Here is a 25032-nt window from a genome sequence, read left to right on the forward strand (position 1 = left end):
TATATGGGCTGCCCTGCCCTTCTTATTGAAAGAAAAAAAAGGGGGACCTTGTGAGGAATGCATTTACCCAGTGATATCCAGCATATGTTATTTTGTGGGCAGAATACTTTATATCTATGTGTTTACAAGCCACAAGGATTAGGCCAAGGATCAAGTGTTTCCCCTAGGGGCAGGCATAACTAAAAGCCAAGAACAGAGAGGTGAAAAGAAGAAAGCAATAATAAAGAGCAGTTCCTGTACAATATTTCCATTTAGTAGGCCAAGTGTTTGACATACCTTGTTTTTAAACAGCAGACTGTATTAAAATTATTCTTTTTTGATATTTAAGTCTGTGGGATTTTTAAGAAGGCTAGGTTCATAAAAACAGTCTCTTGTCAGAGTGCCTGGTACCCTACCAGTCTTCACATGGTTTCACCAGTCAGGGACCTATGTCAGCAGGCATAACTACAAGACCACTAAGTCACAGAAATACCAGAAAGAGGTCAGAAGTCAAAGGGCCCCAGTACTGAGCAAGGAACGGGTCGAGGGGAGGGGGCCATGACAGGGTGAGGAAAAGCCCGGGAAAAGGTTTACTGGTGTAGGGGAGGGAGAAAGGCAGGAGTAACCTGATTGGCCAGGGGAGCGTGGAATAGCTGTGAATGGGGGATGGTCTGAGGGGGAAGGCATCAGTTTACAGTGGCTTAGTGTTATTGTGTTAAGTTATTTGACGATGTTAACATGTTACGGTGTTTTATATTATTATAAATAAAGTCATGGTTTTTCATGGTTATTAATAAAATGGCTGCGGCCTTTTCACCCAAACAGAATGTGGAATTTCTAATTGTGGGATGGTTGGGGGTGGTATAGAGAGGGCACAACATTGACACTGCCACTGTCATGGTGAGCTATGATCAAAAAAAAACAAACCACATGCAATAAACAGCTAAACCGCAATAATGTATTCAGTAAATAGGCCACAGCTGAAAATCAGAATGGAGATATTAAGGAACAGAGATATAGTGCACTGGGTTTTTTTTTAATCTAATTTGTAACCAAATTAAGATGTGATATGTACATTGTTGCTGCATAATGTCATCAGCAGAACATAATAACAGGTTAATAATATCAAGACATCATCAAAGCAGCACTACCGTGTGGCAGGAGGCACTAGCTGCGCTCCCTTCTACCCTAAAGAAGAGATGCATAATTTGTTTCCCATATCCTAGCTAAACACATAAACTGATCCTCCCAAAATGAGTATCACCCCCCCTCAGATATTTAAAATGCTGATTCATGCAAATTTAGTAAGAGGAACAGTAAATTCGTGAAATCAGCATATCAGTGAGAGAACAATAATAATCAAACAAAACTTCGAAGAGAATGCATAAAGGGTATTATGATCAAATTCAAAGTCTAAATGCACTACCCAGTCTGTCCAACTGGTTTAAATGGGTTATATACCACTTTAGGAAAGCACTGGTCTGAAGGATTCATGTCCTAAACAAAACAAAAAAAAAAAAAAAGATATTCCAGTTTTTTATAGCTGGCCCAACATGCATTTTCAGTAATATATGTTTCCTACAGGACAGGTCTCATGGCTTTTGTGGATGTCTTTTATTGCCTTATTATTCCAGCTGAGTAGCCTCTCTCCTAGTGATTTTGTGACTATGTACTAAAACTGGCTACTGGGGTATAAATTCAGAAAAAAATTATATTAACAAAGAATTTATAATGCAACACTATTTCTTTAGTAAATAAACAGAAGATATATGGAAATGTGTTAATAGTTTTTGAGCCAGCTACACTCAAATGAACCAATATGAAACATAACATATATGTAAATCTTCTCAAAGTAGATGAGATGGCAACGTGTATGTGAACTTTTTGTACTGCTGCCCACAGGCAAGGGCCCCTGCTTCCAGTAGAAACATTCAATAGCTGATTTGGAATGCTATGTGTAAAGATGAATTTCATAGGTTGATGTCAGCAATCAACAAGAGTCTAACAATCTACTGAAAAGTGCATGAACAATAAAAAAACTGCTATGTTTTTGACCATTCTGAATCCATCTGTGGAAGAGTCAAAAGATAAAGTACCTTTCAAATAGTTCTGTCTCTAGAAGGTAAGGAGAGCACAAGTAAAGAAGTCAAGTCAATCGAAGAGAGCAAAAATGACCACAGATTAAGTAGCTTAATTTTTAAAATGTTCACTATGTAAACCATATCAGTGATTTGATTTAAGGGGCCATGCAGCAACCTGGAGCTGCCAATCATGTGCTTGGTCACAGACTTCAGGGCCTACCAGGAAGACAGGATGTACAGCTAAAAGGAAAACATCAGAGGAACTGATTTTCATTGTTAATCAGGCTGCTGTATTTCTGAACTTGTACCATATGCAAACCTTACATACAAATATTATTAACACATATGTAAAAAGCATTAATGCATTCTGCAACACTAAACAGAACAATACCTAAAATATAGTATATCTAGAAGTATCGTAACTCTGGACCAAAGAGCATTGAATAATTACATTTATCAATTACAAGTATCGGTACTAACCTTTGCAGTATGGAAAGGGTTCCTGGATTCACACGATGGATACCATCTAAAATAACAAGCTTGCCTTCAATAGCAGCAGTGACAAGTGGGGACTGACGCCAGGCAGTGTCACCATTTGGAAGAGTGAATCTCTGCTGTAGCAAATCCCTGGCTGTCATGTCCTGCATTTATCAATTAAAAATAAATAATAGTATTCATTTAGCAAGATCATAACATCAATAAATATGTAAGTTTTAACTGATGTCATCAAAGCAGGATGTTGCAGATAAAAAGAACCCTTAATATGAGTAGGTAAGTCAGTTCACTAAAAGAAGACAAACACATATGTTAAGACGGACAATAAGCATATGCTGAGGATGTCAAGAAATTGGAAAGAGAAGGTACAGTGACTAATGTCTTATCACCCAAATTGTCCATATCATCCATTTCAGCCATTTGCAATCAGTTTATAAATCTCACTCTTGTGTGATCAGAAACCTTGTTAGTACACAGATCACTATGGCCGCTATTCAGGACCAATCAAACCAGAATAGGAGAGCTCCTCAGATTTACAGAGATAGGACTGATTGATTTCAGGAATGATAACCTGTAGCTGCATAGGGAGCACAGTTTGGGAAACTGACCATTGCATTTGGCAAGTTATCCAGTGTGCTATAAGCCTTAGTGGTTTAATGGGAATATACTGCTGCAAATTTTAATACAATTTATCATAACCAAAAAGACAGCAGAGCTAAGAAAGAAATACATGATAACTTCCTTAAACTTTTAACTTAAAGGGGACCTGTCACCCTAAGAAATAAATTATTTTCTATGTTACTTGTCAGGCAAAATACACTTTACTTACACTATATGAATTATATAAATTTAGCTTTCTTCAATCCTGGAATTCCCAATCACAGGAAACAGTCATGTGTTATTTTGTGAACACTGTTATTTATCCGAAAATGTTGTTTATGTCCCAGAATGAGGGACCTGATCCCCAGATACACAGTTATAGATGGTGACGAGGTAGGGAGAATATGAGTGCAGTGACATCTAGAAGAATGAAGGTAAGTGCCTGTCCTGCTACTATGCCTAAGGTACAGAGACAGGAATGGGCGTTTAAATAAAAAAAAGAACTTGGGTTTGTGTAAGAAATAATTATTCATTATTTTCAGTTGTGTTTGACAAGCAAAATAAGTTTAATTTACATTATATAAAAAATATAAATCATGGCAAGCAGACAGATGCCATTTTGTGGGAATTGTAATTAAAACAAGCTTTGTAACAACCAAAATCTTGTTAATGTGCCAGAATGGGAGGGGGGGCTGATGCCCATACCCATGCACTGGCTACACATTACGATGTTGAAGAGGAAGGGGGAAAGTGAGTGCTGAAGGGAAATGCACTGGCTACACATTACGATGATGAAGAGGAAGGAGGAAAGTCCTAATCCATAGAGGCAGGGAAGACAATATATGATGGGATTTTTAAATGCCTTTATAATGGGTATGGATGTGTTAATAAAAAATGGAATTTGGGTTTTATTAAACAGTTTTTTATGTCTGGAAGCAGGTCCCCTTTAAGCAAGAAAGACATACAGTATCTTTTACATACATATACGGAAAGTTTTCTAAAATAAATATAAGCAGTATAATGTAAGACATAATATACTGAAACAGGATCTTTAAACAAATGCAAACATTTTATTATTCTTAAAACACAAACATGAGCGAAGCAGGGGAGTCACTGAGTAATTGTTACCACCAGAGAAAAACAAGTCATTAAAGAAAATAATGCAAAGAAATTGTCACATCTCAGCATGAAAGATTTTAAACCACCAATTTGCTCTTAAATAGGCTTTATAATGTGGCATAAGGTAAAAATAGATGGCTGAGATGCTTTAATGCTATGAATCAAAGGAAGGCAAAATGGGATTTTAAATGAATAATGAAAGGTCATCCCCCAAAAAAGGGAAACATTTATACAATTACCTGGAAAATGTTCCCTTATTCAAAAAGATATGTTTTAAAAGAATTAGACTGAAGTCAGTAAAAGGCAACAACTACAGAGAGTCTGTATCCTTTCATGTACTGGAAACAACTAGAAACACATTAAAATCGTATTCACTACTCTACTATTTCACAACATGAGTTAAATATAGAAAATTCCAAGTACAAAATTAAATACCAAAGAACAACCAGGATAAGAACTTAAAACAATTGAAAGAAATAATTTTCTTTGCAACTCAGGGAGGAAGGTTTATAAAAGACCCACTAGGAACCTGTGTCCTATAAGTACTTGCTACCACTATAAACTATGTTTTTTAAACATAAAAATGTATTAATATCTCTAACCACACTCTTTTCTTTGTATATATGTGTATCAAGAGCTTTGGGTACTTCATGAACATGATGGGTAGTGAACAATATTTAGGGAACTGGAAGTGCCTATGTACTTACTATTTTGACACTTATATTTATATATTTATAGTTTCTATCTTATGTTTACACTTACATTAATTACAGTTTCTGCTTGTTTTCACAAAAATAAGAAAAAAAAAGCACTATGACACAAACAACCTATTAATCAAACGGAAGATAAACTTGTCACTTTAGCATACTTTTTTAGTTTCTTTTCGAATGTACTAAATAAACAAACACCTATAATGTTTTTAAATAAAATTCCAACAAATGAACCAAAAAATAAATGTCCACAAATAACAAATTTCCCATTTTCTTTTGTTGTATTTCCTAACATTGTGATACAATAACAGTATATGAGAAACAGATGGTAAGTTAGTAGAAACTATTTTTAGGTGTTTTAGGTGTCTAGCTGAACAGGTGCACCTGGATTTTTTTCCTTATGCAGAAGAAAGGAAACAAGCCCTGCAGTTACTGTTTCTGTATGTGTCAATTTAAAATCTTATATTCCAATTAATATTATTGCAAGATGACATCCAGTACTGGTCAGTTCTGCCCCTTTTCTTGCTTTAAATGCTTTCTGTCTATAAAATCCTGTATGTTTTTATCACTTGTGCCACCAAGTCTTACGCACTGGTTGAAGATCATCCCCAAGGGCTGACACAACCAAGTGGTCCCATTTGAGAGGGAACTGATAAAGAAACTTGAGAATCACACTCTTACCTATTATTAGATATAGCATTAGGGTGTTGAGGGTAAGTAGAGAGTAACAGTAGTTTTCAAAAAGATTTATCTATTCAAATGAGAAAGCCCCATACCCCCTTACCCCTCCAACCATGCAGGTTTCCTGAAGGCTGGTAAATTTTAGCATTCTAGAGATCAAATTAATTCAGAAATAGTTTGCATTGCTAAACATGCACATATTCTATTGTATAGTTCTGGCTCCTTCAGAAAGCTCAGAACCAGACAAATATTACAACTAAAAAAATACATTTGTTGGTTCAAGAATAACATTTTAAATGAGTGAATTATTTGCAATGCAAACAGTGTAATTTATAAATAAACCATAAAAATCATGACAGAATTCCTTCAATAATAAAAAAAAATGAAATGCATCGCCTTTAAATAATATTGTGCTATATGCCATCATGTTAAATATCCATTCGTATAAAATGATACATTTTAAAAGTTCAGTGCTTTTGTTTTCTTGTTGAATCTAATACAGCAGCCACAAACAATTAGATTTGATTTAAAGATAATCATATTTGGGTCCCAATCTATGGGTTTAATATTTGAATTACAGTACAACAAATATAATGCTTAATTTTAGGCATTAAGCACAGACCAAACCAGCAATGACTAATATTATCCTGAGCACCACATATATAGAAAGACAAAATATGTGTATGGACACCTTTATATCAGGAACCACTGCAAGTTAAGAATCACAAGTTGATCTCTAATTAAAAATGTTTTTGGAAACTACAATAGCTAACAGAATAAAACAGTATGCTGTGTTTAGACAAAATTAAAGTGATTCTACTTTGAGGACAGTATCCCCTCCCTATACTAGATAGCTGTGTTACCTGCGTTTTAAAAGGTATTCTCATACAGATTTAGCTAGGGCCAGACAAGCTAAGTTAATGCCACAAGAAAGTAGCTGAAATATATCTATTGGCCCTTCTTTCCTTGCACAACTACAGCACATCACTAGAGACACTTGCAAGTCACTGTTATAGGCAACATCTTAGCTATACCTGTTTGTAGCCAGGGTAATGTCAAAAACCCAATGTGCATAGCAGGCTATTGCAGTGCTGCTCATTATTCCAGAGAGAAGATGGAATACCCAAGATTCATCCCTGGGTTAGCAAATCACTGAGTCTAGAGATCACATCACAGATCTACACATCAGCACTGATGCAACCTGATTCACACTAGGCACACTGACCAACATGCTGAACAGTAAACATATGGCAGCAGATGTAGCTAGTCTAAAACTGGAATCAGTTGTATCATACAGGGTCATGATGGGTACATCCAACTGGCTCCTTTACTGTTTACAATATTTCTTTTTAATCTACACTGTAGAACTAGCACACTTATTCACATAATTTACCATGCAGAAAAGGAACAGATGATTTGGGCACTGACAATGTAAAATACTACTTATTTTTAAGGTTACCTGGTACAGCATGACAGGTTCTATTTCATATCCAAGCATTCCAGCAAACTCTTTAGCAATCACGGATTTACCACATCCCTTAAAATAAAGAAAAATCTTGTTTTAAGGAATCTTTTTTACTCTAAATGAAAAAATAATTGATGTTAAATACTACACATTTTGTTAAATTTATTTTTGGAATATATTTGACCCAATTTTTTCCTGCTAAAAATCCTTCGGGCAGGGCCCTCTTTACATCTTGTATTGGTCATTGGCTGCTGCGTATGCAAAACTGTATGTTCCTTGTATACATGAATTTATGGTACAGGGCTGAGGCATATGCTGGAGATTTATACATTTTAACTGTAAAATCAGTGTATAAGCAACTGCTTTTAGTGCTAAGAGAAGGAAAGCTGCAAAATTAAATTTGCTAGAGGCTATTATATATAATAAAGGTATTACCATGTTTCCACTTTTCTAAAAATTTTAATGTCGCAGTTTTATGTCTGAACATTATGTAATAGAATGTGAATACAGAGTATAAGCCTAGGGTGGGAAAAGCAGCAGCTACTGCTAAATTTCAAAAATCAAATAATTAATAAAAGGACACTTAAAGTGATACTGACACGAAAAAATTACTTTTCAAAATATAATTATATGTAAAAAGTTGCCTATAGGTCATGTTGACGGTTTTTCGCTGACAGGTTTGGTTTTGTAAGTAATTGTTACTTGAAGTTCCTAAACCTGACTGTTTTGCCAACCTGACTGTCCCTTCTCAGCCTGTCAGTTATAGCTTCTAATGCTAACGGACAAATATGGCTGCCCCCTCATAGAGGAACACGGGGGATCAGACAGGTTATGTAAATGCCTCAGGCAAATATTTTTATGGCAAAATTATAAAGTTCTTGCAAAGACAATGTTATAATAGATGAAAAAAAAGATTTACTTTCTGGTGTCAGTATCACTTTAAGGAAACTCTACATAAATATATAATGTTGGCAGCTGCAGATTAGGGAAAGGTGATTAGGGAAAGGTGGATGGAGGACCCTTTGACCCTGATAACTTCAGGGAAAGAAAAACATTACAGCTGCAAACAAAAGCAGGTTTTACTATGGGGTTAGGTTAAATACAAAAACAGCATGGAGTTGGAGCCTAAAATAATTTTATTCACCCCCATCTGGCAGGCTGTGTCCGATGCCTAGAACTTCTGATAAGCAACTATTGTGAGCAAAGCCCTGAATCTCCCACCAATTAGAGAAGTGTTCTCAACTGCTGCTTGTCAGAAGTTCTAGGTAAAGATCTTTCAGAGTAACAGGCTTCTGGATGGGGGTGAGAAAAGTTTGCCTCAAGTTTGTGCATATGGCTGATTCACATTGGGCTTCCTTCAGTGATTAGGCAGCAGGCAGTAACATTCCTCCACCCACCCCAGTAGAACTAGTTCTGGCCAGACAGCAGACTTCCCTTGGATGAAAACCCTTCCCTACAGGACTAGAATGAATACTGCTGTGGGTAAGAAGCTCTCCTGCCTTCCATAGAGGAAGTGAATCTACTGGTAACTGTATACGGTAACTGCAGAGTACAGAGCCGGGCCAAATGGCAAGAGTGCTTGAGGCAAACCCAATGCTTGAGCATGCCAATGACCTTGATCTCCCAGCCCCACCTTGTCAACCACCCCCCCTCCCGCTCAACAACACAAGCCACAACCTGAAGGTACAGAAACCCAAACTAGGGGACTTGGCAGGCAGAACAAATATGTGACCAATGTCCACCGCCCTTGCACCCTAGGCATGTGCCACTTGTGCCTAGGGTGCAAAGGTGGGGGACATTGGTTACATATTTGTTCTGCCTGCCAAGTCCCCTAGTTTGGGTTTCTTTACTTTCAGGGTTGTGGCTTGTGTTGTTGAGTGGGGGGGATGACAAGGTGGGGCTGGGAGATCGAGGTCATTGGCTTGCGGTGGTTTGCCTCAAGCACTCTTGCCATTTGGTCCGGCTCTGTACCTTGCCTTGCTCTGGTAGAATATTTAGTTTAATTAAAGGGCCTCTATACAGATTGCTCTCCCTGCAATATTTTGCTCAGTGATGTTGTTTGTAGTATATATATCTGTGCACAGCTAATAGTAGACAAAGAAGGTTACTTCTGTTAAAGCTTAGCCAAAATTGGAATTGTTCAAGTAATGTCTGATTGGCCATACCTAAGTGAAGTCATAATATGCCAACTTGAGTACTAGGCCATGATTCCATGCTGTGCTCACTCACAGAAAACAAGGTTAATAACATGGCATAAAATAGGAAATTGCTCAAGTGCAATCAAAATGCACAAGGCAATAGGTTACATTATCAGTTTAAGATAAAAAATATTACAGTGTAAGCTTACCTTTCCTCCAATAAGGCACATATCCTTAACCATGTGAGACTGCATCATTTCTGCAAGAAGCAGCTCATGGCTGTTTGTTTTTATAAACTTTGTCAATTCTGTGTGTAGATCCAAAGGCATGTTTCCAGCCGGTACCTAGAGAGACAGTGCATTCTAGTCATTCTAATTTTGTACAAAATTATTTTGCTGCAATTGCTTTGCTGGTCCCTACTTAAGGAACTACTTGGACCTGTGTGTATGGATGTACCAAAGATAGACACGTTTCAATAACTGGCACACTGTCACACTCGAGTATCCAGCTGTATTTTTATTCAGTAGGGCTCACAGTTAACCACAGTAACATATGTAGATAGCAGGGAGCCAAGATTGTTTTTTTTCAGTAGTACAGCAGAAGAACCCTTTCCACACCCACACAGACTAAACAACTTTAAACCTGACCAGCTTCCTGAACATCAATAATTTACCTATTTAGTGGAGCTTCTCAATCTAAAACTGACCATTTAACTTAGTAGACTTAAAGTCCACACTTTACATTATTATGAACACTTATTTATAAAATATTCTGCAGTGTTGAAAAATAAATCAGTGTATATGTTAAACATACAAGAAAACATTCAAAAAAAGTAATAATGAACACAAGAGGTAAAGAGGGCCCTGTCAAAAAGAGCTTATTAGTCCCTCACTATCCACAGGTCTTTGTAACAAAGGGCCAACACGGCCTTCTCCACAGTGAGAAAGGTCTCTGCTGGCCCCTCCTTAAATAGGGAAAGTGAACAACCGGCATCTAAGAAAAAACTTACTGTTCAGTGAAACAATTCATGCCTAATAAGACGAAGGTGACCAATATTATTTAATCCTCTGCACCTTAGTTTCTATAGCAGTAGTACATGTAGTTCTTGGGTACATTTGGTATAAGCTGGAGAAACTATATTAACTGTTTCACACAAGTTTGTGTTGTGCACCGCCATGGAACATTTTCGTTACCAAGAATTAAGGGTACTTGGAAGGAACAAAGATGGTTACAGGAAAACCTAACGGAGAACCTACAGTAATCTCTACCACCCAATATAATGTATAAACATACCTGCCTGACATACTTTATAGTAAGCAAAGCTTCTTTTAAAATTATATAAAATTCATTTTTTATACCTATACCTCAAATATTATATGATTGGAATTGCTGTAACAATAATAATTTTCACGGTCACTATATTTATTTAAATACACTGTTTTTTCTACTGGGGGAACTGGTAAAAGTACATAAGTGATTATTATAGCCTCCTGCTACAAGAAAATATTAACTCAGGATTTCAATCCTCAATCACTATAGGAGCTTTAAAATCTCTTGTTTTTAAAAGTAGAGGGAAAAGAAACTTAAAAAGCAAAGTGATTAGGGGAATAATTTAGGCATTTTTATATTTTACAGTGGCTTTTCATATCCTTTAAAGAAATTGCAAATATAATGTACTTTTTACATTTATTAAAAAAAATATTTATTCTCCAAAATATATTTGAACATGAAAATTGCTACCAGTCTTTCGCCCACAACCCTTGCTGTACTGACTGGAAAATGGGTGCCTGGCTGTATGTCATTTCTTTGCTATTTTTTATTGAATTGAAGAGGTGGAACAAGATTGAAATGTGATGCATATAGGTTACACAGCTGTAAGAGTAATAGACTGTGATTTTGCTTACCCAAATAGAGCTGCTTCTAATGCAAATAAACTGAATTGCCGTACTGAATTGAAGTCCACACAATTACTGATCCTTTGATCATGTTTTCTTATATTAAAATAAATAACTGTATTGGCTTAGAAAAAAACTTAAGTAAAATACCTTTATACACACAGTCCTGTCTCCAACGTGTATGTTGACTGCAGCTATAGAGCTGGAAGTATTGTGTACTAAGTTCACTTTCTCGATTCTCATAGGTAATGATGATCTTTCTGAGCCTTTCAGTTCAAACCTCTAAAAAGCAAATACAGCGTAATGATGGACATACACAAAGAAATATGACTAGCCAATTCATTGCATTTTTTCTCTCACACACAAACATATTTCTCCAGCAGCAGGGTTTCTATAGAAACCAGCGGTGCCATCTCTTCATTGGCTGCTAGACTGGAAGGCGTGTTTGGTAACCTTAGTTCAGAAGAACTGAGCATGCTCAGTAGCCAAGATCCCACAGTAAATTCCCAAGGGAGGGGGCCGAGTGGGTTACTGGAGCAGAAGAAATCCCGAGAGACGGGGGGGTTACATGTCCTTTAAGGATTTTGAATTAACTTTTTATTCTTCCTCTATACAATTAGGAATTTAAACAGCTATACGTTTTTTGAGTTTAGGGTATATTTAAGAAGTTTTGGTTGCCTGGATCCCCATCAGGCACAATTCGTTTAGGCATATGCACCAATTTCAAATGTAGTCTTTTTTAGTTAAAAGGAAACTAAGAACCCAAAGAGTATATAAAATTACCCATAGTGATCTTATCAGCACTTTTGCAATTTAAATAGATTTTTTAAATTCTTGTTTTTTATTACATTAGCAATTTTAGGCTGATAATATGATTCTAATAGCAGCTTATCTGTGTTAGCTGGCAAATGTTTAAAGGAGAAGGAAAGGTAAAAACTAAGTAAGCTTAGTTAGGTCTATGTAAAAACAGCCATAAGCACTCAAAGAAAAGCTGCTCTATCAAAAGAAACACAGGATGTCTTTTTTTGTGTGTACACATGTACTTTGGTATCAAACCTCTCTCAAAAGAACCCTTTATTCCTGGGGCCAGAGTCTGTGCAGCTCTCTCCTCTCTCACTTCTAGCATTCTAGCTTGCACTAATGTGGCTAGTAAAATGCCAAAATGACTTTCTTTCTTTCATTTATGCTTTACTCGCTCTTTGGGAGTGCATTTAGACTAAGAAGGAGCAAGAGAACAGAGATCCGAAGATACTTCCTGCAGGAGTTGTGTAATCTTAACCAACCAGCACAACAGTGCTGCCATTGAAAACTAATTTTTTTATGGAAAGCATTTCACAAAAAACCACTTACTTTCAGTGCACCCTCCACTGAGCTTTTGCCTTCTTTACCCAATATCACAGTGTATGGGTAGAGCCTTTCTATGACACGCTGAGAGGACATCATTGGAAAAGAATCCTACAGTTACACATTTTAAAAAAAAGTGAGAAAAAATAATTTAAAAAAAATGAAATTAGTTTTCTTGCTTAAAGTGACTGAAATGTTTATAAAGAAACAATAATTATTTAGCATAATCATATTTAAAAAAGATGCATGTATCTACAGTGCATCGAAGCCAGCACTCAAGAAAAGTCCAAAGCTGCCTAGGCTCAGTCCTAAAAATTTAGCAAAATAGAAATTCTTCAATAGCAGGAACCGCTTCACACAGGTCTTAAGTATCACATAAAGTTTTTTATTGAAACATGATAGGACTGACGTTTCAGCTGTTACGCCAACTTTGAGAACGGCTGGTGTAACAGCCGAAACGTCAGTCCCATCATGTTTCAATAAAAAAAACTTTATGTGATACTTAAGACTATAGAAGCAAATTATTCCAATATTTAAAAGTGATTTTCTTTTTCTCTGTAATAATAGAACAGTGCCTTGTACTTGATTCTAACCCAAGATATATTTAATCCTTATTCGAGGCAAAGCAATACTATTGGGTTTATGTTTAAATGATTTTTCAGTAGACATAAGGTATTGAGTTCTAAATTACAGAAAGAGCCCTAGAAAACTCCAGGTTCCAAGCATTCTGTTTAACAGGTCCCATACCTGTATACATATATATATTTAAAATTAATAAAAGAGCCTTTTCACAATAAAATCTCTTACATGACACCAAATCACAACTTTCTTTGATTGAACTTTTTAGGAATGTTTGGAAAAACTGCATTTTTTAGTTTCTAAAATAAATTAATTTCCGACATTTACCAAAATTCTTATTGCTGATTCCAAATTGTCTACAGGGAAATCTGGAAGACCCAAGGTAGACGATTCTTGTGAGCACAAAGTGGTAGCAAACGACAAGAGCTGAGAAATTCTACAACAGTAAAAAGATGCATGTTTTAAGACATGTCATTCTTACAAAAGAAAACCATGGAATTACATTTGTTGACATCAATAACATTCAAAAACACAACTTTACTTAAAGGGCTAGTAACATCCCAAAGTAGTTGAGTATGAAAGACAGGTAGACTAAATTATCAGAAAAACAGAAGCATGATGAAGTGGCGAGACGCCACGAATCACGCCAAGCGTAAGTCCGTAGGATGTACATGTGCCTTTTTAATGTGATTGAATAAAGACTGTTTCTATTTTTAATCACGAGGTGCTCCGCCTTTTTGAAGTTTTTCTGCTATTTTGGGGCCAGTGGGAGTTGGTCTGCGAGAAGCACACGTGTTTTTCAAGTGGTAAATGCTCCCGTGTTTATATATATTTTTCTCTGTGAGACTAAATTATCAAAATCATCAAGTAAATCCTAATCTCTAGCTGATGCAGAGGAAAGGAATTATTGAAATCTGCAGTTTGCCTTAAAAGTGAAAAAAAATCTTGTTGGCAGTACCCTGCATATATCTGAATCTCAAGTATGTAAGCATCACATTTGCCATTAATTTTATCCAGATCAAGCCTTTTGTTATCATTTTCAAGTACCCTCCTTCAATTCATTAATACAGACAGGAGGTACCGCTGACAATTCTCTCATTCAGACACTTCTCTGTCCATTTACAGGTAACATTACAAAGAAATAAAGACAGACTTTATTTGATATATAAGCATATACTGATGTGATACTGTACCAAAAGTCTTGACAAAAATCAAACAAGACAACTGCAAAACCACAGGTAAATCACTGATTTTCCAAAATTGAACTCACATTGCTAAAAATATAATGACTATAAAAAAAATGAGTCTATTTGTGAAACACTGATTAAACATAAATTACAATTTAGAAGATTCTTTTATAATAGCAACAGTTTTCCTTTAAAAGCAATTAATACAGTACTATGCGATGCTACACGATCTGTCCTGTAGAAAACCATGCTGAATACAATCTACAATCAACCTTTCAGGCTTAATATCACCAGGCTGGCACCATAAACCGTTTTGGAATATTGATTTTACATCAGCTATCCTCCAATCTATTTGCAACATACCAAGTGAGAGGAAGTCTGAGAAGATTAAAATAAACTTGTGTGTTGTATATGCCATTAGCTCTTGTTTTCCTCAGTTCAATTACCAAGCAGCTTATTTATAGAAACATTATAAGCATAAAGATATAATTGTGCGCAAGGTTCATTTGCTTGTATATAGTCATTTCAGTTTTTTGGTGTTACTGTCGCATTAAAACAGCATGGCCAACAGCCTGCATGACCAAATTACACACTATTAGCTAAAACGTTTAAAGGGTGATACCTTCATTCGCTAACCAAACACATCGCTGGAAGCTTTCGGTAAAGTACATCTTTCCATTAGGTCACATGCTACAAACCTTTACATTCGGGAAGTGCACAAAGAACACAACAGGCCTGTTCCTATCCTATCTGTTTTAAGGGGCGGTGCCCCCAAGCCTGTGAACTGACATGTTTATGACATCACTTTCAGCCATACATGATGTCACTTCTGGCTACGAACATTCAGGTAACCCTCACCCCCCAGCTCTGCCACAGGATTTAGACAGTAAGTATCTAGCTGTGGCTGGAGAGTTTTTTTTTCCTTAAAAAATTAATTTACTATATAAGAACTTGTGGGTCAACCACCATCAAGCTGCTGCCCTAGAAAAGCCAATACTGTTAATGCCTATCAGTGTGTGGAGGGATACTGCATAAGATTTGCTCATTTAGCCCCAGGCATGAGCCAAGAAAATATGATATACATGACCAAGCTAAATCAAAATTCAGGTACTGCAACGATCACCTTCATTCAGGGTCTGTTTTATTAGTTAACTTTAACTGTTTAACTATTACACATTTAGAACTGTGTATATCTCATTACTGATCCCTAAACTAATAAATGCTTGTATTCAGTCGTGGCTATTTCTGTATGACCAGATTGATTTTTAAGCACCCAGCCATTACCTAAACATCATAACATTCATGGGTTTTACATATATTAAGCTTGTTAGACTGTATGCCTAGAAAAGTTACCTTTCTGGAGGGACATTTGATCCAGCTGAATACAGTATCTGAAGCTGGTCCTGTTAAATGAAGAAAACCAAAATATGTAAAAAGCATTATCATTTCATCTATGCATCTGTAATACAGCCCCCCAGGAGACAGAGCTCTATATATATAGTGACTACATATGTGTTTCAGCCTTCCACTTTCCTTCAGAAGTTAAACAGATGCTTTATAAATAATACGTTTCAATGCACAACATCAGTAAACCCTGTATACCCTTTAAGGGACTCTCTTTCCACCACTCTACCCCTATCTTGGTTCTAAGAAGACCCTAGATTTATATAGACACGGACAACTCTGTCAGGACTTATTGTATTATTATATACTATTGTGGGGGCTAAGACATGGGGAAAGAGTTTGAAAGTATATTATGATCAGGTATTCCCCACCCTCGTAAGGGGCCTCTTGGAGCATGGTTTAAAAGACTGCATCTTGTTAAATTCCTGCTGTTGCAGATACATATAATATATGAGGATCTCTATAATGTCTCTATTCATTGCTTCCTTGAGGGTTTATAGCACCCTCCCTTATCCTGATAACTCTTCATATCTCTAACGAGTCTAAAGAGAATATTTTTCCTCACTATATTTTCCTCTTTACAAGTCATTAACCTTTTGATATATTTCTGTAACCAAAGGTGCTTCATAACTGTACCTTAAATGGAAGATAATAAATGTCTCTGGCTTGAAATCTTGAGCGTAGTGGTGGATCAAGAGGATTGCCAGAATATTTAGGTACTGGTAGTCCCAAAGCAATCACTCTGAAATCTTCACTTACTCGCACAATTTTCCAAGTGTCCAGTTCACTCCTGCTGTGTTCCTACAGAATAAAGGATACAACTTCTAAAGGTAGGTAAATGATCATTCAGTGCATTGTTACCAATGGCCCAGCCAGATATATTTATGCCTAGAAGAACATCATTTTGAGGTCTAAAGTTAGGAAAAACCCATTAACCAGAAACCCCCTAGATACATGTCTATGAAGATTTTCATTCATCCAGGTCATGGTATATCTAGTATAAATAAATTTAAAGCAACTGGACTTGTTAAGTAATCATTGAAGACGATACAGAAATGTAATTTCCCATCGAGTCATTTTAAGGAAACAAGTATTTTTTACTGATTCCCTTTTGCTCTGTAATAATAAAACAGAAAATTGTACTTGGTGGTAGATAAGCTGCATAAATTCATATTTGGAAAACAATCATACTTTTTTTCAAGTTTACACGCTTTATAGTAGAATTTAGGAAAGGTAATCCAAATTGCAGAAAGACCCTTTATCTGGAAAAAGGTCCAAAGCATTAAAGATAATAGATCCTTTTCCTAGGGCCGCCACCAAAAACTTTAGGGCCTTGCACAAGTTATTTATATTGGACCCCCAATGAACACAAACATGCAGTACAGGTATGGGATCCCTTATTCGGAAACCCGTTATCCAGAAAGTTCCAAATTACGGAAAGGCTATCTCCCATAGACTCTATTATCAGCAAATAATTCTAATTTTTAAAAATGATTTCCTTTTTCCCTGTAATAATAAAACAGTACCTTGTACTTGATTCCAACTATAATATAATTAATCCTTAATCCATTGTAGGCAAAACAAGCCTGTTGGGTTTATTCAATATTTAAATGATTTTTAGCAGACTTAAGTTAGACAGATCCAAATTACAGAAAGATCCCTTATCCGGAAAAACCCAGGTCCCAAGCATTCTGGATAATAGATCCCATACCTGTACTGAAATTTTGGCCATGCCCTTTGTGTGTGCAATATAAAGAATTTCCTGCTCTGCGCGGTCATTGCTTTATATGGAAGTAATGTAACTTTTACATACACTGGTTACATACACTGCGTAAGTTTAGGGGTGCTGTGGGGCCCAATAAGTCTGTAGTCAATAGTAGTTCATAAAATAGTAAAAAATCACATTTAATTTAATTTTTATTAAAGTTTAGACTTGTTTTGCCTCCAATAAGGATCAATTATATCTTAGTTGGGATCAAGTACAAGGCATTGCTGTATTATTACAGAGAAAAAGGAAATAATTTTTAAAAATCAGAATTATTTGCTTATAATGGAATCTATAGGAGACAACCTTTCCATAATTCAGAACTTTCTGTACAATGGGTTTCCAGATAAGGGATCCCAAAGCGGTATATGTGAACTGTATGAAACATGTAAAATATTTGAAACATATAAAGTATAAAGAATATATTAGGTAGCTGCCGTATATTGACCAAAATGCTCTTTAAGCAAATTTTAAATCTTTAAATCTTTATTTAAACAATTCAATCATGTTTTTTCATGGTTATGTTCTATCTAATCTCCTGCACCAGTTCAAGGGGGTTCAAAGGGACGACTGGGTAGTAAAATTGTGCATATCATTATTAAGTCTAGCTGCCATCTGCTAGTAATCAGCATTGGAAGAAATTTCTTCTATCAATTGGTTTATGTCCGAGACCTGGAGCCATCTCCAATTCCTACCTATCATAGCTCGAGCAGAAAAAATTACCTGATAAATTACTGTAACCCACTTATGTGATGTTTTGACATCCGTAATCCCCAGTAGAGCCAAGGCGTGTGTAATAGCACAGGTCCCTTCTATAATATCTAACAAAATTCTATTTACTCTGTCTGTCCAAAACTTATATATACCCAAAAATTCCCACCATAAATGATAGGCGGAACCTATTTGATCGCACATTCGCCAACATCTTAGATTCAGATTCGGATACATTCTATAACATATTTCTGCTGCAGGATACGTGTTTCAAACGCTGTAATTTCCCTGTTGTAAATACCATTTAGCTGAAAAAAAAATGTCATATAATACTAACTAGTAGTTAGGCAGGTTATATATAGGCATTATGGTTGAACTTGATGGACGTATGTCTTTTTTCAACCCAACTTACTATGTTACTATGTTACTATGTATAGTATCTACTAAATGCATCCGCTATTCCCTTAGGGTTAATCAATTTTACACTGGAGTCTTGATTTCAGAAGGGCATTTGCTCTGTTACCTTTAAAATATGTCTCTACCTTTAATTTCTGCATATTATTTTCCATTTGATCCATTAAAAGTACATTTATTTGTCTCCTAAGTGACCGCATCTGATTTGAGACAACCTCAGAAGGAGCAATCTTATCAACTGCCTAGTTACTATTGTCAATTTATGCCCTCGTTTTTTCAAGAAGGACCCCAATTTAAAGTGGACCTGTCACCCAGGCATAAAAAGCTGTATAATAAAAGCCCTTTTCAAAATAAATATGAAATCAAAAGCCCTTTTCTTTATTAACACATCCATACCTATAATAAAAGCATTTAAAAATCCCAGCTGTCAATCATATATTGCTTACCCCGCCTCTATGCCTTAGGCATAGAGGTGGGGCAGACAGTTACTTTCACTTTCAATTCAGAACTTATTAGATGTTGCTGCACCCCTCACATTCCCCCTCCTCACAATCTAATTTCGTAACCAGTGCATGGACATGCGTATCGGGTCCCCCCATACTGGCACAGAAACAAGATTTTGGCAGGATGCAAAGCTTGACTTAATAACAGGGCACCAAAATGGCACCTGCCTGCTTGCTGCAATTGTGAATTCCAAGGCTGAAGAAAATAAGATTAAAATAATTTCTACAGTGTAGGTGAAGTTAATTTTGCTTGACAAACACAAAAGAAAACAATTTGGAATTATTTGTTAGGGTGACAGGTCCGCTTTAATAAGTTCCTTCTAATAACTGACTTATGGGCACACCACAATGTTGCTATTGTTATATCTTTCATATCATTTAAATTAAATTAATCCCTAATCTTTTGTTCAATTATATCTTTCCCCACACAATAATGTAGGATTCAGTCGCCATGCAAGAGACTGATTACTACCAAAAGCCCACTTTATACTTAAAAAATCCGGGGCATGATCAGACCAAGTAATATTCCCAATCAATTCTAGATTTTATGCACTAACGAGTAAAATACAGTATATAATCCCTCATCAACGGATGCTGTATCCTCCACGGGTCATATAACCCAAAATTATACAGGATATTACTCAAATCTGAATGACTGATTTTAGTAGAAAATAGATTTGACCCATCTATTGCCAAATTCACTACACTATTAAAAATCCCCAGCAATTATTAGCCTACCTTTTTTTTAACTCCACAATATTAGTGAATGCCTGACTAAGAAATGTCTTTTGCCCCGTATTTGGTGCATACAAATTTGTTAATTTAAAAGGTAGTCCATCAATTGTACATAAAATAATTAGGTATCTACCCAGGGCATCAGCATAATGTTGTTGATACTGAAAAATGAGATTGTTGTTTACCAAAATCTATATCCCAGCCTTTTTTTTCTGCCCCATCGCTTGGTAAATATTATTGTACTATTTAGTTATAAGTAATTTAGTGTTATCGCTGGTAAAAAGCATTTCTTGGAGATATACAATATAAGGTTTGTATTTAGCAATCTCATTTAATAAAAATGATCTCTTGGTTGGGGAATTTAACCCTTTACAATTCCAAGACATACAATTTAAGGCCATCATTTAAAGGAAAAGTAACACTTAGGGGCTGATTTACAAAGACACGAATTCGAATCCGAATTGGGAAAATTCCGATTGGAAAACGAACATTTTGCGACTTTTTCGTATTTTTTGCGAATTTGTTGTGACTTTTTCGTTACCAATACGATTTGCGCGAAAAAACGCGAGTTTTTCGTAGCCATTACGATGCGCTCGTATCTTGTCGCAACTTTTCCGTATTGAGCGCTCGTAAGCGGTGGGCGAAACTTTCAGACTTAGCATGATTTTGGAAGCCTCCCATAGGACTCAATGGCACTCTGCAGCTCCAACCTGGCCCAAGAAAAGTCACCATACTGAAGCTTGAATGAATCCGAATCTTTCGTACTCGGCGCGAAAGCTGCGAAAAAGTCGCGACTTTTCGCGCAAGTATTAACGCTACGGAAAAATCGACAGATTTTGCTCAACATTCGGAATGGCAACGAAAAAGTCGCGTCAATTATACGAAAAATCGCAAAATACCGATCATTACGAAAAAAACGCAATCGGACGCATTCGGCCCGTTCGTGAGTAAGTAAATGGGCCCCTAAAAGTAACACTGTGAGGTAGCCACCTATTATATTGGTAAAATAAATTTTATATTTGTGAGCATGCTCTTTGTTAAATGGGGCAGTTACCCAGGGCATAAACAACTGGATAGACTTAAATGAAAAGTAACACTATAAAAAATTTTAAATAAAAACTCTATTCTACCCTGCCCCAATAACTGCCCTATCCTGCAAACCATTTAGTATTTTGAATGATTTATTAGAAAATACCTGTTAAAACTTGACTTCCGGTCATTTGAAAAAAGGCTATACGGCGATGCAGGGGAAGCATCCACTAGGCGGCGATCGATTGATCGATCCTAGCCTTCCTTGTGTATAGGAAGGAGTCAGGCTAGGATCGATCAATCGATCACCGCATAGTCTATCCAATTGTTTATGGCCTGGGTAACTGCCCCATTTAACAAAGAGCATGCTCACAAATATAAAATTTATTTTACCAATATAATAGGTGGCTACCTCACAGAAAAAAAAGCAAAACACCAAATAATATCCATACACCCGCAAAATAATAAACAATGTATTATAAAAAAAAAGAAAAATTAGATAAAAGAAAATAGAAAAAAATAAGGGAGGTCAAAAGCAAAAAAAAAAAATACATGCACCTCCCGAGTTTGGCTTCCAAAACTCCCATATCCGTTATTTGCAATATATATTGCTCTACATCACAAGGCGAGTCAATAAAGCCCAAGTCCAATGATATTTCCACAACAAATCTGAGATAAAAGGACACGTGTATTTCAAACAACAACTCAACCATCTTGTGTTCCGGCCCAGTCAATATACTGTCTGTAAAATATGGGGGGAGTAGAAGTAATAGTAAAAATAATCAATGTACTAATAAATCTGTCTTTATATTGGTGGTCAGTGGAGTTTATACATAAAGTTATGTAAGTTTCTTTAAAAGTAGTGTAAGTTAATAACCAGTTATTCCCCTGCTTGAACGTTAATGTAGAAGATGCTAATAGAATTCAGTGAATAGATCACAATATAAACAGCTGATGTTATGCTATAATAAGCAGTTCCTATAAATAGTTAAAATGAATAATTAATGTGCTAATCTGTCAGTCAGATTATTGGGGGCAATGGAATATGCCTAAAGTTTTTTTTAATTAATTGGTGGTCAGTGGAATTAGTCCCTGCAAAACTTCCCTAAGTTCTCTTTTGCTTAGTCTTCAAGTTGTGTAACTTTCTAGGCAGTTTTAGCAGAAGGGAAATTGCGTATGTTTTGGTGTAACTTTACATGTAACTAACACAATCTGCGTACCTTTTGCAATGTGATCGGGCTCCCTTACAGAAGAATATTTCACGAGGTCCAGCATAACTGACCTGCCCTTTCCAATCAGAATGCAGCATATCTACTGATATAGCTTTTTAAGATAGAACCTGGGAAACCCTGGGGGAAATGTACATTCTACCAGAATGCTCTATGATATTGTAGTACTGCATTTTAGATATTCAGTAGTGAGCCCACATGTACACAAAGGGTTAACAGATATCTTTCCTTTCCATCACATGACATCTGCTGAGGTGTAAGTCTGGACAATAAATATATTGCTTGTTTAATAAACCAGGCTGTCTCAGTTCAATAGTGAAACACCCCAGAATAGAGCAGGTCCAACCGATATAGAGCAGATTTCAGGCAAAATTAGTATGCTGTAAGAAAAGCCAGTTTACATACTAGACTGATTTGTCCTTACCTGTGAAAAAAAGGTAGATACTGCAGTTCTTTCTGTCTGACGCTGTATAAATGCATCAATATAACATACCTCCCTAAAGATAACCACTGACCAGCACTACTTAAGTTAAAATATCTTTTATCTTGAATGACATTGCACATTAGGGCACCATAATTAAAGTTGAAAGGTGAAAAAGAAAGCAGGTGGTGGTCGATGCCATAAAGTACCTCCCAAGATCTTGCAAGAAAATCTGAATATTTAAGTTTAGACATTGATCTGTTCAGGCAGACCCATCTTTGCCACATCTACAGCCCAGGATAATGTTTAAGATGATATAGGATACTTGTGCTCTAATATGTATCGATGTCTACCCCAAGACATGCCCCCCACATTCCTTTCTTCCTCTCTTTCTTACTACTTATACCTTACTATATACTGTAAAAATTGTTTGACCAATTTCTGGTTGTTCTGGCTTCTTTCAGCAAATAGGTAAATTTCTGAGATACTGTATATATATGGACAACCAATGTATCTCAAACAAACAAATAAATAAAACAGTTTCAATAGCTAAATCACCTAGGTGAATGTAGTTAATCAAACACACATTGAATTTATATTCTTTTGAGTAAAAGGTTTGTCTTTATAGTGTTCATCACAGTTTTTGGAATGTGGGAGAAAACCATATTAGCTGAAGGAAATTTATACAGATCTACTATTCCATCCCTAACACTCCATGTACTTGGGATGACATTTGTCAAGGCCAAAACAGCTTAAAACCGTGCAGCTGTGCATTCCCACAGAGAAAAGTGAAAAACCACCTAACCTCCAGCAAATATGTGCATAGAAATGTAGGAGTACTGTAGGCATTTTGAAAAAAAAAAAAGTGCCACCCAAGGATATTGAGTTCTGGAGATGTCAAAGCAGAAATTTTATACTACTGTCAGTATCTCTTTAAATATACAAGCCTGGCTATGGCATCTATGTGTAAATGTAAAATGCACAATAGAATTTTTTGTGCACAGTGGGTTCTTCCAAAACACATTACAGTGCACATATATTAAAACAAAAATGTTGTTGAGATAAATACTGTACATATCCTTATGAATATGTCAATTTAAGCACAATAAGAGATGACCTCCATTCAGCTGGAGGGGAATCACTGGGTTAGATAGATAGTATGACAGGAACGTAAGACAGGCAGGCTTGAATCTACTGTAGTATGTGGACTTTTGGCTTAGATAAATGAAAACACCTTATACATTAAAAGCCCATTTATTTGGTAATTTCTAAACATTAGTATTCATTTTTATGGTAACAGCTATTTCCCTTTACTGGTAGCAATGAATATATTTTCCAACATTAAGCAACAGTCACAATATCTATGGCACAATTAACATATATGAGACAGAGATAAAATAAGCCTACTTTTTGCTAACAGTTTTATAATTTGTTACCATGGAGATCAGCCTTGGCTATCTGTGTAAGCCAAATATAAGGACAATTAATATTTTAAGTAATTATTTATTTAATCTTCTGCAAATATTCCAAAGGGAATTCTGAAATGGTCAACATTCACATGCAAAATTAGCTAATATGGAGTCAGGGTGGGGGCATTTTTCATGTAATGTCTACTCTCGACAAGGCATCCCCTTTAAAAGGGTTGGGAGAGGTAACACTAAAAGACCACTTTTCTTCCCACAGTATTTTACCTATGCAAGGAAGCATAATTAACCATTAATGCATGCTGCTTTGACACACACAATCTAATAGTTAACTTGGCACTCTATATAGTTTTAAGTAAAAAGAAATATCTACCTGGTTCACCATGTAGAGAACAATGCAGTAGAAAGCTCTATTCTTCATATAAATTGATGGACATGGTTATTTTTGAATACGTTTATATATAAATAGCAGATATTTCTTCTCCATTGTTTACGGCATATCTTGTTTATGTTAAAGGGGGCAGTCACCCTTGGAAATAATTACAAATCCTTTTCTATCATGTTAGTTAAGCAAAAAGTTATACTATATAAATTATTTAAATTTTGTTTCCTATAGTCTTGGAATTCACAATCACAGCAAAGAGGCAGGTGTCTGAATGTGAACATCCCCTTTAAAATAATGTACTTTATTACATAACAGTTTAGCTTTGTATAGCTTTAACCTCCTTATTTGGGATTATAGTAGCACATAAACACAATTCCTAACAATCCTAATACGCTTTCCCTTTCTCCCTAATATTACTATTGAATTTGATTTTTAACACTTGGTGCTATTTAGTATTAAGTATTTGGTTTTCTCAACCTCTACTAATTGTTATTGGTAGGGGTTCACTACCCTTTTGCTACTGACTACCCCTTCCACCATTTTTGTTTTTTTTTTTTTAAATAATTGTTCCATATTCTGCAATATTACAATATTCTTTACCTTCAGCAATTACATAAATTTGCTGCTTTTGACTGCTATTACTATCCTATACATTTTTAAGATTTTATTGTAGCATGTATTTTTTAGGAAATAATGCAGATACAGATATTTGTTAAATAAAATAATTTCTACAAAAGAT

At 35.9% G+C, this 25032-nt stretch overlaps 1 protein-coding gene across 3 annotated transcripts in view; it reads right to left on the reverse strand.

The window, feature by feature from the left end:
- vwa8 (von Willebrand factor A domain containing 8) overlaps positions 1–25032 on the reverse strand; it is a 196901-nt gene that overhangs the window by 118089 nt on the left and 53780 nt on the right. For all 3 annotated transcript variants that reach the window (XM_012957744.3, XM_031897124.1, XM_031897122.1), the window contains exons 7-14: positions 16314–16478; positions 15627–15676; positions 13414–13522; positions 12514–12618; positions 11314–11445; positions 9478–9612; positions 7125–7202; positions 2541–2701 (exon numbers count right to left, since the gene is read on the reverse strand). In XM_012957744.3, the coding sequence (XP_012813198.2) occupies positions 2541–2701; positions 7125–7202; positions 9478–9612; positions 11314–11445; positions 12514–12618; positions 13414–13522; positions 15627–15676; positions 16314–16478 (935 nt within the window). The remainder of the gene's footprint in view (positions 1–2540; positions 2702–7124; positions 7203–9477; positions 9613–11313; positions 11446–12513; positions 12619–13413; positions 13523–15626; positions 15677–16313; positions 16479–25032) is intronic.

This window comes from Xenopus tropicalis, chromosome 2 (assembly GCF_000004195.4).
Source record: "Xenopus tropicalis strain Nigerian chromosome 2, UCB_Xtro_10.0, whole genome shotgun sequence".
NCBI lineage: Eukaryota > Metazoa > Chordata > Amphibia > Anura > Pipidae > Xenopus > Xenopus tropicalis.